The sequence below is a fragment of the Misgurnus anguillicaudatus genome, chromosome 1 (genome assembly GCF_027580225.2).
Source record: "Misgurnus anguillicaudatus chromosome 1, ASM2758022v2, whole genome shotgun sequence".
Lineage (NCBI taxonomy): Eukaryota > Metazoa > Chordata > Actinopteri > Cypriniformes > Cobitidae > Misgurnus > Misgurnus anguillicaudatus.
The window spans coordinates 28,427,501-28,441,650 of NC_073337.2; the positions used below are offsets into that span (position 1 = coordinate 28,427,501).

Genomic DNA, 14,150 nt, shown 5'->3' on the forward strand with positions numbered 1-14,150 from the left:
TTTCCGATACTGATAGACAATTATTCAGAGTAATATCTTCCGATAACGAAGGCAATTATTCGGAGTAATATCTTCCAATACCGATAGACGATTATTCAGAGTAATATCTTCCGATACCGATAGCCGATTATTCCGAGTAATATCTTCAGATACCGATAGGCGATTATTCAGAGTAATATCTTCCGATACTGATAGACAATTATTCAGAGTAATATCTTCCGATACTGATAGACAATTATTCAGAGTTATATCTTCCGATAACGAAGGCAATTATTCAGAGTAATATCTTCCAATACCGATAGCCAATTATTCAGAGTAATATCTTCCGATACCGATAAACAATTATTCAGAGTTATATCTTCCGATAACGAAGGCAATTATTCGGAGTAATATCTTCCAATACTGATAGACAATTATTCAGAGTTATATCTTCCGATAACGAAGGCAATTATTCGGAGTAATATCTTCCAATACCGATAGCAGATTATTCAGAGTAATATCTTCAGATACCGATAGGCGATTATTCAGAGTAATATCTTCCGATAGCGAAGGCAATTATTCAGAGTAATATATTCCAATACCAATAGCCGATTGTTCAAACTGATATCTTCCGATACCGATAGGCGATTATTCAGAGTAATATCTTCAGATACCGATAGGCGATTATTCAGAGTAATATCTTCCGATAGCGAAGGCAATTATTCAGAGTAATATCTTCCAATACCAATAGCCGATTTTTCAGAGTGATATCTTCCGATACCGATAGCCGATTATTTAGAGTCATATCTTTCGATACTATTAGACAGTTATTTAGAGCAATACCATCTGATACAAATAGCAAATTATCCAGAATAATATTGACCGAAAACGGTTATTTTGAGTAATATCTTCCGATACTGATAGCCGATTATTCAGAGTAATATCTTCCGATACTATTAGACAGTAATTCAGAGCAATACCATCCGATACAAATAGCAAATTATCCAGAGTAATACAGACAGAAAACGATTATTTTGAGTAATATTGTCTGATGTCGAGAGCCAATTAACCAGAGTAATATCGTCCATTACCGGTTATTCATAGTAATATTATTCCGAGGAATATATATAGATACGATTATTTGCCACAATATCGTTTGATACCAATAGCCGATTATTCAGAGTAATGCCTTCCGATACCTATAGCCGATTATTCTGAGTAATATCTTCCGATACCAAAAGCCAATTATTCGGAGTAATATCTTCCGATACCGATAGCTGATTATTCAGAGTAATATCTTTTGATACTGTTAGACGATTATTCATAATAATATTGTTCTGTGACAATAGCCGATTATTCGTAGTAATAGCTTTCGGTGCGATTATTCATTGTGATATTGTTCTATGCTGAAAAGCGATATCCTGAGTAATATCTTCCAATACAATTATTCATAGTAATATCTTCCGATAGTGAAGGCAATTATTCATATAATATCTTCCAATACTGATAGCCGATTATTCAGAGTAATTTCTTCCGATACTGATAGCTGTTTATTCAGAGTAATATCTTCCGATACTATTAGACAGTTATTCAGAGAAATACCGTCCGATACAAATAGCAAATTATCCAGAGTAATATTGACTGAACCCGATTATTTAGAGTAATATTGTCAGATGCCGAGAGCCAATTAACCAGAGTAATATCGTCCATTACCGGTTATGGTCATATTAATATTATTCGGAGTAATATATTATGCTACGATTATTCAGCACAATACCGTTTGTAACCGATAGCTGAGTAATGTCTTCCTTTACCGATAGACGATTATTCTGAGTAATATCTTCCGATACCAATAGCCAATTATTCAGAGTAATATCTTTTGATACTGTTAGACAACTATTCATAGTAATATTGTTCGATAACAATAGCCAATTGTTCATAGTAATAGCTTCCAGTGCGGTTATTCATTATGATATTGTTCTATGCTGAAAGCCGATATCCTGAGTGATATCTTCCGATACGATTATTCATAGTAATATCTTCCGATAGTGAAGGCAATTATTCAGATAATATCTTCAATACCGATAGCCAATTATTCAGAGTAATATCTTCCGATACCGATAGCCGATTATTCCGAACAATGCCTTCCGATAGCTGATAATTCTAAGTAATATCTTTCGATACCGATAGTTGATTATTCAGAGTAATATCTTTTGATACTGTTAGACGATTATTCAGCGTAATGTTGTTCGATATCAATAGCCGATTATTCATAGTGGTAGCTTTCGATGCGATTATTCATCTTGATATTGTTCTATACTGAAAGACGATATTTGTGATAATATCTCCAATACTTATAGAAAATTATTCAGTGTAATATCTTCCGGTACGATTATTCAGCATAATATTGTCCGTTATGGATAGCCGATTATTCAGAGTAATATCTTCTGGAACCGATAACCGATTATTCAGACTAATATTTTCTAAGATAGCATTTGGATCCGCAAAACAAATTTTGGAGTGGTCTAGAGCAATCTCAGACCATCTCGTACAGGTAGTCTCGGGTTCGGTACCCTGGAGTGCTCCCAGATCCATATGACAGTGTTCACATGACCAAAAAACCCCATCTCCATAGGCAGATTACTAATATCAACTCTCTGTCTCTCTCTCTAGTATATTGTCTCTGCAGTAAATTGTGACAGCCTATTCAGCTTTGTCATTTGTTTATGTTCCTCCAAGGAACAAAACTGTCAGTATCTTTTATTTTCATCTCTCAGGCATCTTCACCTTTATCATCTCTGTGCAAGAGATGTCTGAGAGATATATTTGGTTTCCCGTAGTCCCTGACAGTGCAAACCTTGTTAAGATTTGAACCAATTTAAGTGATTCATGATGGTTTAGAAAACATTTGAATCTAGATATTGTAAAATATATTTCTAATAGATAAATATGATATCATTATTTTACCATATCTATACGGACACACCTATAGCGTTTCTAATAATGTCTTATAACATAATGTCTGTTTTTTTTCCAACAGTACTTCTCATGTCTGCTTCTGATCTTTCTTATTGAGCTGGTGGCTGGTGTCCTGGCTTATGTATATTACCAGAAGCTGAGTGATGCACACAGACACACTTTTATTAAAAGTAACTAAGTTGAATGTATAAATTTCATTATTTATTACATGCATTGGAACCCTTGGACTTGGTGTTGCAAGCGCCATGCTCTCGCAGCAAACTCCAGATTTGTTTTATGATGTATGGAGTTGTAGTACAGATGAGGCATTTGATGTACGAGACACCGCTTTCAATTTTTCTTTTTGATGATTTCTGTCTTTTTCTTCTTCATTTCTTCATCACAGCTGAGTGAAGAGCTGAAGCAGCATCTTAGCAAAACGATGACGCAGAACTACGCTCAGCCCGGCAAAGAGAGCATCACTCAATCCGTGGACAGACTACAGCAAGATGTAAGAAGCTCAGATCCCATCATGCACCTTTCATTTATATTTCTTCGACTTTTGCATTCGTAAAACATAATTTGGTTAGAGCAGAGGCACAGGGGTATCATGATACACTGAAAGTATTATAATTATATATATATAATTGGTTTTGAATGATTATATTTAAAGAGTTGAGATGCAAAGTCACTAAACGCCACCTCTGTACATGAGATAATGATATTAACCGAATGCTTTCGGCATACGTTTATCAAATACTTTCGGTTCACTTAATCATGGCTACAAGCTTCAAAAATACTGTTTTGTTGACACAATCCATTAAAAGCCACAAAGTCCTTAAGTGCAAAAGAAACGCATTAAATGAACGACGGCGCATGTACATCAGATTTTAAAGGTGCATTGTGTAAATTTTAGCAGCATCTAGTGGTGAGGTTGTGAATTGCAACCAACGGCTCAGTCCACTGCTCACCCATCGCTTTTGAAACGCATAGAGAAGCTACGATACCCACCACCAGAAAATGTCATCATCGGAGACAACTTAGTAAAAAACGTTTGTCCGTTAAGGGCTTCTGTAGAAACATGGCGGAACAAAATAGCGACTTCCACGTAAGGGGACCCTCAGTGTATGTAGATAAAAACGTCTCATTCTAAGGTAATAAAAACAGTTCATTATAAAAAGGTCTTTATACACCCCTGATAATATAGTTTTGTATATTAATTTATATTAATTTGCATTTCTGTCAAGAGATCCTTTTAAAAATTACACACTGCACCTTTAATTGTGGAGCTGCAGTTTTCTCCTTCATCAGCTGTATCTCCTTCATCTTCACCATGTAGTTCAAATGCTGTGGGAGCAACAACTCTTCTGATTGGACGCACAGCGTGTACATCATGTCCGTGCAGGCTCAGTCAAGGTTGGTTCCTGACAGCTGCTGCAAGACCATAACCCCTCAGTGTGGAAAGAGGGACCACCCGTCCAACATCTACAAAGTGGAGGTGTGTCTGACCCTGATTACCTCGCATTAATCTCCACGCATGAATAATGCAACATCAAGTCCCTGCTTCATTTGCGTGACAAACACACTAACCTTAATGGGCATTTCACACGATACACGGCAAGCGATAAAATCGTTGCATGCCTAAAGCTTTTCTCGTGTAGTGGAAACGTTTTGTGCAGCATTTAGAGCTCTGTCCATGAAGGGGCAAATTTTGAGGTGCACGAGCAAGGCTCCGCTTCACCTCTGTAATGCTACGTAAACACCAAACACGGGGCATCGCGTTACTCGCTCTAGATTACTCGCGGGATTTAACTTTGTGCCATGCTAATTTTTCGCTTGAGTTGAATATTTTCAACTTGGGTGAAGACGCTTTTGAGGCAAATAGCGTTGTTTTCGCTGCAAACACGCAGCCAATATCGCGTCATTCACATAGCCCCACATGAGCACGCGTCTTATTGCGTCTTTGCATTGACTCTGTATGTAATCCACTCACGCAAATTGTTGAACTCGCATCTGGTGTGAACCCACAGTAAACGCCGCCATTTTGACGCTTTCAGCATGTCTCCTATTGAAAATGAACTAGACACTGGCGGCTGCCGCGTACCATGTGAATCGCCCATAATACACCAAAGGGACTCTGGGAATGCTATGAGGTCATTGTAAGAGGTTTAAGCAAAGCTGTTGTGTGCTTGGATGTTTCCTCATTGTCTGTGGGAAATCATATCGTGTTTAATGTGTCCCTTGGTAGCGTTTGGACTAAAGAGGAAAACCACAGCTGTGAGTGAGGCAGGTGCAACTGGTAACATATATATGGGCTTGTGAAGTATGATAGTGATTTTACCGGCCTCTTGAGAGCCATTAACATATTACATACATGCTATGTTGTGGTAGTATCTCATAAATTACATAACAGTACAAAAATCACCAAGAGAGCTGAAATATGCACAATGGAAAATAACTACATGTACATGGTGTTTTATTAAATGGTTTTAATGCGATGGTCTCTTTCAGGGTGGGTGTATCACTAAACTGGAACAGTTTCTGGCTGATCATTTGCTCATCATTGGAGCTGTGGGAATAGGTGTGGCCTGTTTGCAGGTAAGCCCCTCCCTCTCCTAGAGCTCCTCCTCCTCTTCCTCAGGCAGACTGCATTTTTATAGACATAGTTCAACCAAAAATGAAAGCGAAAGTGCTTTTTTATTGTATTCTCCTTATGCACCACTCGAAAACAACGTTTTCTGATGGTTTTCGCAGTAATATCTCACAAATACAATATTCAATTCAATTTTATTTATATAGCACTTTTCACAATTGGTTATTGTTTCAAAGCAGCTTTACATAAATAAAAGCAAGGGAAAACACAGAAAAATTGACAGACAACATAAATATACAGCGGCTACACTGCAAAATATTGTTTTCGGGAGAAAATTTTTTGGTATTTTTGTCTTGTTTTCAGTGAAAGTGTCTAGTAAATCTTAAATTAAGATGATGAGTAAAACAACCCAAGAAAATAAGTTTAGTTTTTAGACCAACACTAACTTCAAGAAAAAAATGTAAGAAAAATTTGCTTACCCCATTGGCCGATTTTTGTTGCTTGTTTTATGCACAACATCACTTGAATTTGTTTTTTTTGTCTAGAGACTGGACTTGTTTTCTTGGGTCGTTTTGCTCATCAAGAAAAAGCATCTTAATTTAAGAATTATTAGATATTTTGCTGAAAACAAGACAAAAATGCTAAGAATTTTTTTCTTGAAAATAGTTTTTTGCAGTTTATGATAAATTTTACAAGCGAGCGTATAAATAATGTAATGTATAGAAGAGGGTGCTAACTTAAGCCAATGTCGGGGTTGAAAGCCCCTCTGGGGGGGGGGCCTCCCGATTTTTTGAGCCTAGGGGGGAGAAAAGTCCTAGGAGGGAAAAAAAACATTGGGAGATTCACAATTTTTTAAGCCTAGGAGGGAAAAGTCCTAGGAGGGAAAAAACCTTAGTCCTAGGAGGGGAAAAAAGGTTTTTTTCCCCCTCCTAGGACTTTTTTCCCATATGCCATATTTATATATATGGGATGTAAACGGATAAGATATAATAGGCCTATTCGTTTTAAATTACAGAATAAATGTATGCCTTGATGTTTGTGCATTGAGCAAAGCTCATAAAAAATGAACAACGGATCACGGAGGTCTATCTGATTTAGTTCAATAGCATGAAAGCCCTACAAAAATAGCTGATGCGATGACCTGCAGGCAATCGTTTAATGGACTCTGTTTTGCATTCAACCGGTAATGCACACAACAGGCACGTTGGATAGAAATAGGTGGAGACAGCACGCAGGTCTGAGGAATAAAGATGAGAGCGAACAAGATAAAGAGCTTTTAGCCGATCTCACCGTGGGGTGCATCGAGGTTTATCGATCTGTTTCCTTTGAATAAACTCTGTGTATAAACAACACCGAAATGTGACCTTTAAATTGATCATTTTTCTGAGCTGGAACTGATACTTTAAAATGGCTTTATAATTTATAGATATTATTTCTCCCAGAGGTTTACTTTCTCGTGTTGCCAGATATTCCATTAAAAACAGCAAAGAAGAATTCAGTGATGGCTTGGTTTTTAAAAACGTGCACAGAAAAAGCTTAAGTTGAAGGAGTTCAAACCGAATGAGCACACTCAAAAGCAGACGATGAACACAATGTTCGTCCTGAAACAATGTTCCCAACATCAAGGTCTCTGGATGCTGGTCATGTGATTGTTTCACCCTGGAAACATGATGCTCTGGAGTGATTAGGTGACTAAAAATAAGTCCTGTGTTGACTTACTATAATGATTTTACAGTAAAAAGCCTCAAAGTGGCCTGAAACGGCTCTCCAGAGGCAGCGCTAATGAAATTTATCCTCTTCAATGATCTTTCATCATGACTCTCATTATCTACAGGGTTCATAAATAACACAACATTTCCTTATCTGTGTACATTGTGTCTCTTATTATTTGTTCATTTGTTTTATATGTCTGTGCTTCTCTTTTTCTCAGATTGAAAATGTTTACTAATGTTTTGTTTTCAGGGATTTGTCTCAAATGACAGTATGTTTCCTTGTTTATTTCTGCTTGTGTCCGTGTGTTGTTTGTGTGTGTGTAGCTAGTGGGTGCAGTTGTGACTGCCTGCTTTATTTATCTGCTTTATAAAGAAGACGAAGAAGACTACTCTGACGTTTGATTGGCTAATGCCAATTTTTGACTCCCGAACAGCTATCTGAGGACCAGGTTGGCTGTTAGCGCTTGTACTCGTGTCTGTGGACGTGTGCATGCTGTTGTGCAATGAATGGTCATCCCATGTCCACTTTTGCTTGAATGCTCATTGACTGTTCGCTGAACACTGCATGGCATAAGGATACAAATTCACTGCTCACAGCTAATGCCATTACTATCAAAGTGTTTTATTATGTTAACAATAATGTAATGTTAAGACCAAAATCCATTTCATAATAGAGTCATTCAGTACAAAATCAGTACCTCTTTTCTTAGGGGATACGATTTCAACCCGTATGCGGAAATGTTTTAGCTGTTCGTTTACATGAAAACGGCATTTTGATGGATTTCAAAGTGCAAGTTTTTGATAACAGCGCCTTCTCGTTTCTGTGTAAACTGCCTGTGTAACAGTGAATCTGTGATAACAATCTCTATAAGTCTTGGATGTGTGACTATAACCAAAATTTCACACCATACACGAGTTCAACGATTTGCGCGAGTTGATTACAAATACAAATACAAAGTCAATGCAAAGACGCAATCAGATGCATCCTCGCACGGGGTGATGCGAATGACGCAATATGGGCGGCGCATTTGCTGCGAAAACACGCGCTATTCGCCTCAAACGCGTCTTCGCCCAAGTTGAAAATATTCAACTCGAGCGAAAAATTCGCATGACACGAAGTTAAATCCCGCGAGTAATCTAGAGGGAGTAACGCGATATCCCGCGTTTGGTGTGTACGTAGCATTAGGGGCCGTGTTTGTGCTGCTTAAGATAATGAGTTTATTTGCGCTCCTTCAACAAAGTTTACAAAATTTTGTCGCTTAGTCCAGGGTAACTTGTATTAATAAACGTACATCATCGTCCGTCTAAACAAAACTGCTTGATGCTTTCACCGTCTTCATTGTTTGTAATTATTACTCAAATGTGCACAGCCTTGTAGTGTTTTTTTACAAAGTAACGTCGCCATCTACTGGCCTGGTAAACATAATACAGCGAATTTAGTCATCTTTGTGGATCCGTGTAAAAGTTGTCGTGTGTACATTAAATTATTCACAAACGCAAAGGAAAAACTTTTTTTGTTGTTTACATGCACAGAATAAGCAGATAACTATCAAAAATCTGCTTATTATAAAAACTGTTTTCATGCGTTTATATGCAAATCAATAAACCGGCTATGCAGACAACTTCGTTTACATGGGACTTATAGATTTGTCAGGTTTCTCGCAGGTAGTGACCTCAGGTAGTGAGAAAGCCGGTTAAGGTGTTTACATGCCAAGCGAAATCGGGGTAATGAGCAAAAAACTACCTGTGCCGATCGGTTTTTGCTTACGCCATTTATGGGCTTTCCCCGATTTAAGAAAACCGTTTTACGCGTTTATATGACCCCACGTGTTATCAGTTTATTAAGCATAATCGCCATAAGACTGAGTGCGTTTACATGCACATTGTCAACATAGCCTTAGAAACAGCTTTTACCTGATATAACCTGCAGTCTATTGTGGGACCTGAATGCGTCAGATCAGATTTTATTTTCCTCTATGGACGCAACAGAGACTGGAAGACATTTGGTGCCTTACGTGCATGATAATAATTAATCCTAGAAAACTCATAAAAACGTTTTTGAATAGGTAACCCCACATTACCAAATCTTCATGTTTTTATAAACACATATTGCAATATGAACTTAGTTATTTTAATGCATTGCTCAATCGTCTGAGTAGTTTGATTTGTGGTTTGGGTTTGGAAGGGCGGTCTCTTTCGGTTACCCTCGCCCATATAAATATTGAACCCTAAGAAACAACCACACAGTGACATTATAACTCTCATCATGTGTCTAAACCTCATAAGCCAAACATCTTGATGTTCATCACACTGCTAAATACAGATTAACCTATTTAAATATTTATGGTTTTTCCCATAAAAGTCTGTGTGTTATTATTAGGCGAAGGAAATACTTGAGTTGAACTTGCTGTGGTTTATTTATGTGTCTGTGGGTGGGATGAGACTCCATGATTTTTGTGGAAATGATCGCCCACTGAGTGCAGAAAGTTTGTTTCGGAAAGATATGGATTCTAGATGTTTATAAAAGAAACACCCTTTATACTTTATTTTTAGTTTACTTTTTGCATGATCTGGATTACATACAAGTATCCTATTTTTTGGCACAAACTTTACAAAACAAATGCACCACAGTCTCCCACAACTTATTCAAAGTGCATTTAAAAGTGAAACACATCAATCTGCAAATATTATGTTTACGCTTACATTTATCTGTTCATTATGGGAGCTAGTATTAGTCCAACTATTATAAACACAATGTGTACGTACACGCTTGATATTTGACTCAATTACAACAACGACAGGGTGACGCGATCTTATTCTTTTCAATGGAACCTTGGCAACTTCTGGGGACATGGCGGCGGTGACCTTTGGTGACAGGAAGTGGGCGTGTCCAGCTATGCATCTTGAGAAAAGTTCAACTTTATGCAAACGATGAATGACTTTCAGGAGCGACTACCAAACGGTTACTCCTGTTTATAGTATATAAAAAAAAGAATTAGGAACGCTTACTAACGACCTCATTAAAAGAGACAGGAGACAAAATCATCAGTGTGCACGCAGCATCCCACCTCGGTTTCCATAGTAACCATACACTGCTTACCTCATCCCTTAAGCCTTCCATAAAGAGAGTTTCAACAACTAACCCAAAGCTTTATCTATGCTTTTGAAGGATATTTAAGGCTCAAAATATTGAAATTGTTGGAGCTCTTTTTATGCAACGTGTTGCTTGTCAAACCCTGCCTGAAGCCCAATAATGCATCTCATTACTTTACATCAATTATGTAATCTGGTATCGGATGAAGAGATGCTCGGCTAAACACATTGAAACTCGGCCAGCTCTTCTAGTCCTACACAATTTACTGACCAGGCTCCATCATTTTAATGTGTAGGATCCTTTGGTCGCATATTTATATGTATTTTTAATTTGTCTCTATGTGTGTGTCTGTGTGTGTTGCAGATATGCGGGATGGTGTTCACCTGTTGCCTTCACAGGCGAATTAAACTGGACCCATACTGACCGCTCGGCACTTACAGTGTATACGCTTTACCAACACTCAAACACAGCCGTACTACTGTGCTTTAATGCATGACAAAACACAAAGCTTTATCAAACCTAACATACAGTATGCTACTTTTTATTATTCCCAAAGGGATTGAGGAACAAGCCTGGTGTGCGTGTGGTTGGAAAATAACATTTCACTATGGCCTTCTTATAAAGTTACCTCCTGTAGTTAATTAGATATTAAGGAGGCTTTTAGAAAAAAAACATGTATTTTTAAATGCAGTTATTTTTTTATACAGTGTAAAGTATAATATATATTCACTTAATGTTTTTTGTTTATTTTTTATAACCATTTATGTGCTTTGATTTGATTATATTAAAATATGTTTAATGTGCTGCTATCTCAGACAGGCATGTAATGTGAACCTGCTTATGGGCACAAAAAATACACTGGACAAAATGCTTTGTAATGCAAATCATCATATTTTTCTTAACAGGTACATAAATGAGTAGCATGACATTTGTAGAAAACTATATATACTACAAAGGTCACTTGTTATAAGCTTCACAATTTAATCTCACAACTGACATTGATCTAATAATATGGGCCACGGTCCATGAGAAAATAATCACAGTCTTTTACCGTAGTAACTTTCTTTAGCGGTATTTAGCTCTCATAATAAATAGATACTGCATAAGCTTACTTTATATTTGCTTTCATGTCAGTCAGAAAGGCCAAAATCACATCTTTAAACATTGATAGGAAAATAACTACCGGCATGAATAAATGCAGTTTTGTACACTTACAGATGAAATAATTTAATGGGCACATCACGTAATGTTTGCTTGTCTGAGCACCATTGCATAGCTGTAAATCGTAGCAACTATTATATTTTAATGCCATTTGAGGATAAAAATGCTTTAAACAGTACTAATAACTGTTTGTTAACCAATTTCCAGAATATTTATAAAAACATTTCTGCGCATATAAACTCAGCAAAACTGGAAGAAAGTCAATAGATATTATGCATTTTCCACGAATTGTTATATAACTGCATTGTATGCTGATTTTATTTGAATTCTGTTACATATAGACTGAATGTGTATGTATGTTATAATGTTACATTATCATTTGCTCTGATAACAAGACTTAATGAAAGCCTTGCCTTAGGATTGTTGCATTATTTAAAAGGCTGTTGCATTCTTATTGATTAATATTTAATAAACTTGAAATGTGATGTGACGTAAGCTTGTTCATTGAATGTAATAAAACACTTTAGCCAGTAGATGGAGACAAACACAAACCGATAACCTTATTTGTTGGACAAGAACTTGTATCTGTTTTGTAAACCATGTGTGCTTACATCCTCATGTGTTTTCTCTTTAACAAAGGGGGAAAAGAAAATAAAACATTTACAGCCGTTCATATCCTGATAATAACTTTCATATCCGGATAATATCCCAATCCAGATTGTCTTTGCATTTGGCAACATAAATTTGTCTGTTTTCTATCTCTGTCAGATAGAAATTGGATCCGTATTGCTTTTTCCCACATTACAGACAAATCTGTGGGAGTTAATTTCCTGGTGTCCTTTTGCAAAGATGGAAGGTGCAGCACAAACGTGCTTTTATATAGATTTGTGTACATTAGGATTGAAATATGAGTTCTGAGTAATATTAATGTTGTATAAGGCTTTATAATCTTGTGATGACTTGGCAGAAGTGTATAATGACAATGTCCTGGCACTTATCATGTGTATCTTTTTTTGTAAGTGATAATTTATCTTAATGTGGAGTGAAGAGTGATGCATTTTATTCAGTCATTCATTGTGGTCTGAGCAATCCGATTGAAATTCATCTATGATTGATTGAATACATCGTAAGTGCAGTTATCCTTGCCATTTTGTTTCACAGACAGCTACAGTATCTTGAATTGCAAAAAAATAAAAAAATTGCCTGTTGTAAATGATGCCAAACTTCACCCTCCCTGTGTTGTTTATGTCACTGCATGCATGACCCGAGGTCCCGAGCCAAACATCTGAACGAGCTTTTCTAAGCCCACCCTAACCCTGCTGAACATCACCAACAAGTAACAGTGAATAAAAGACAGCTGGTGATACATGATGCTCATGACACACATCCTGTACTTGCATCTTCACTTATCCGTCTATCTGTCTTCTCTGTCTGTCTACTCTCTCTGTCTGTCTGTCCGTCCATCTATCCATGTCTGTCTGACTGTCTTCTCTATATGTCTACTGTCTTCTCTATGTCTTTTTTTGTCTGTCTGTCTGTCTGTTTGTCTACTAACTCTTATCTGTCTGTCTGTCTCCTCTGTCTGTCTACTCTGTCTGTCTACTCTGTCTACTTTATCTGTCTGTCTCTCTGTATGTCTACTCTATCTGTTGGTCTGTCTACTCTATCTGTCTACTCTATCTGTCTGTCTGTTTCCTCTATCTATCAGTTTGTCTGTCTACTATATCTGTCTGTATGTCTACTTTGTCTGTCTGGCTGTCTACTATATCTGTCTGTCTGTCTGTCTACTCTATCTGTCTGTCTGTCTGTGTACTAAATATGTCTACTCTATATGTCTGTCTATTTCCTCTATCTATCTATCTGTCTGTCTGCCTGCCTGTCTGTCTATCTGTCTGTCTGTCTGTCTGTTTCCTCTATCTATCTATCTGTCTGTCTGTCTGTGTCTGTCTGTCTGTCCGTCTGTCCGTCCGTCCGTCCGTCCGTCTGTCTGTCTGTCTGTCTGTCTGTCTGTCTGTCTGTCTGTCTGTCTGTCTGTCTGTCTGTCCGTCCGTCCGTCTGTCTGTCTGTCTGTCTGTCTGTCTGTCTGTCTGCCTGCCTGTCTGTCTGTCTGTCTGTCAATCTGTCCGTCTGTCCGTCACTCTATCCATCTATCTATTTATCTATCTATCTGTCTGTCTGTCTGTCTGTCTGTCTGTCTGTCTGTCCGTCCGTCTTTCTGTCTGTCTGTCTGTCTGTCTGTCTGTCTGTTTCCTCTATCTATCTATCTATCTGTCTGTCTGTCTGTCTGTCTGTCTGTCTGTCTACTTTATCTGTCTACTCTATCTGTCTGTCTGTCTGTCTCCTCTGTTTGTCTACTCTGTCTGTCTGTCTACTCTATCTGTCTGTCTACTTTGTCTGTCTGTCTACTCTGTTTGTCTACTCTATCTGTCTGTCTCTGTCTAGTCTATCTATCTATCTGTTTATCTGTCTGTCTGTCTGTCTGTCTGTCTGTCTGCCTGTCTGTCTGTCTGTCTGTCTGTCCGTCCGTCTTTCTGTCTGTCTGTCTGTATGTTTCCTCTATCTGTCTGTCTGTCTGTCTGTCTGTCTGTCTGTCTGTCTGTCTGTCTGTCTGTCTGTCTGTCTACTTTATCTGTCTACTCTATCTGTCTGTCTG

The 14,150-nt window shown here is 37.6% G+C and overlaps 1 protein-coding gene across 3 annotated transcripts in view; it reads left to right on the forward strand.

Annotated features, from left to right (window-relative positions):
* The window catches only part of tspan11 (tetraspanin 11), a 20,698-nt gene extending 8,781 nt beyond the window's left edge, over positions 1–11,917 (forward strand). The window contains exons 4-9 of one of the 3 annotated variants that reach the window (XM_073869135.1): positions 3,020–3,092; positions 3,342–3,448; positions 4,277–4,435; positions 5,449–5,535; positions 7,493–7,511; positions 10,700–11,917. In XM_073869135.1, coding sequence (XP_073725236.1) covers positions 3,020–3,092; positions 3,342–3,448; positions 4,277–4,435; positions 5,449–5,535; positions 7,493–7,511; positions 10,700–10,743 — 489 coding nt within the window. In that variant the 3' untranslated portion in view covers positions 10,744–11,917. Of the gene's footprint in view, positions 1–3,019; positions 3,093–3,341; positions 3,449–4,276; positions 4,436–5,448; positions 5,536–7,492; positions 7,512–7,566; positions 7,692–10,699 lie in introns of all 3 variants that reach the window. The other 2 variants (XM_073869134.1, XM_073869136.1) reach the window with 2 other exon arrangements.
* Positions 11,918–14,150: the final 2,233 nt, after the last annotated feature.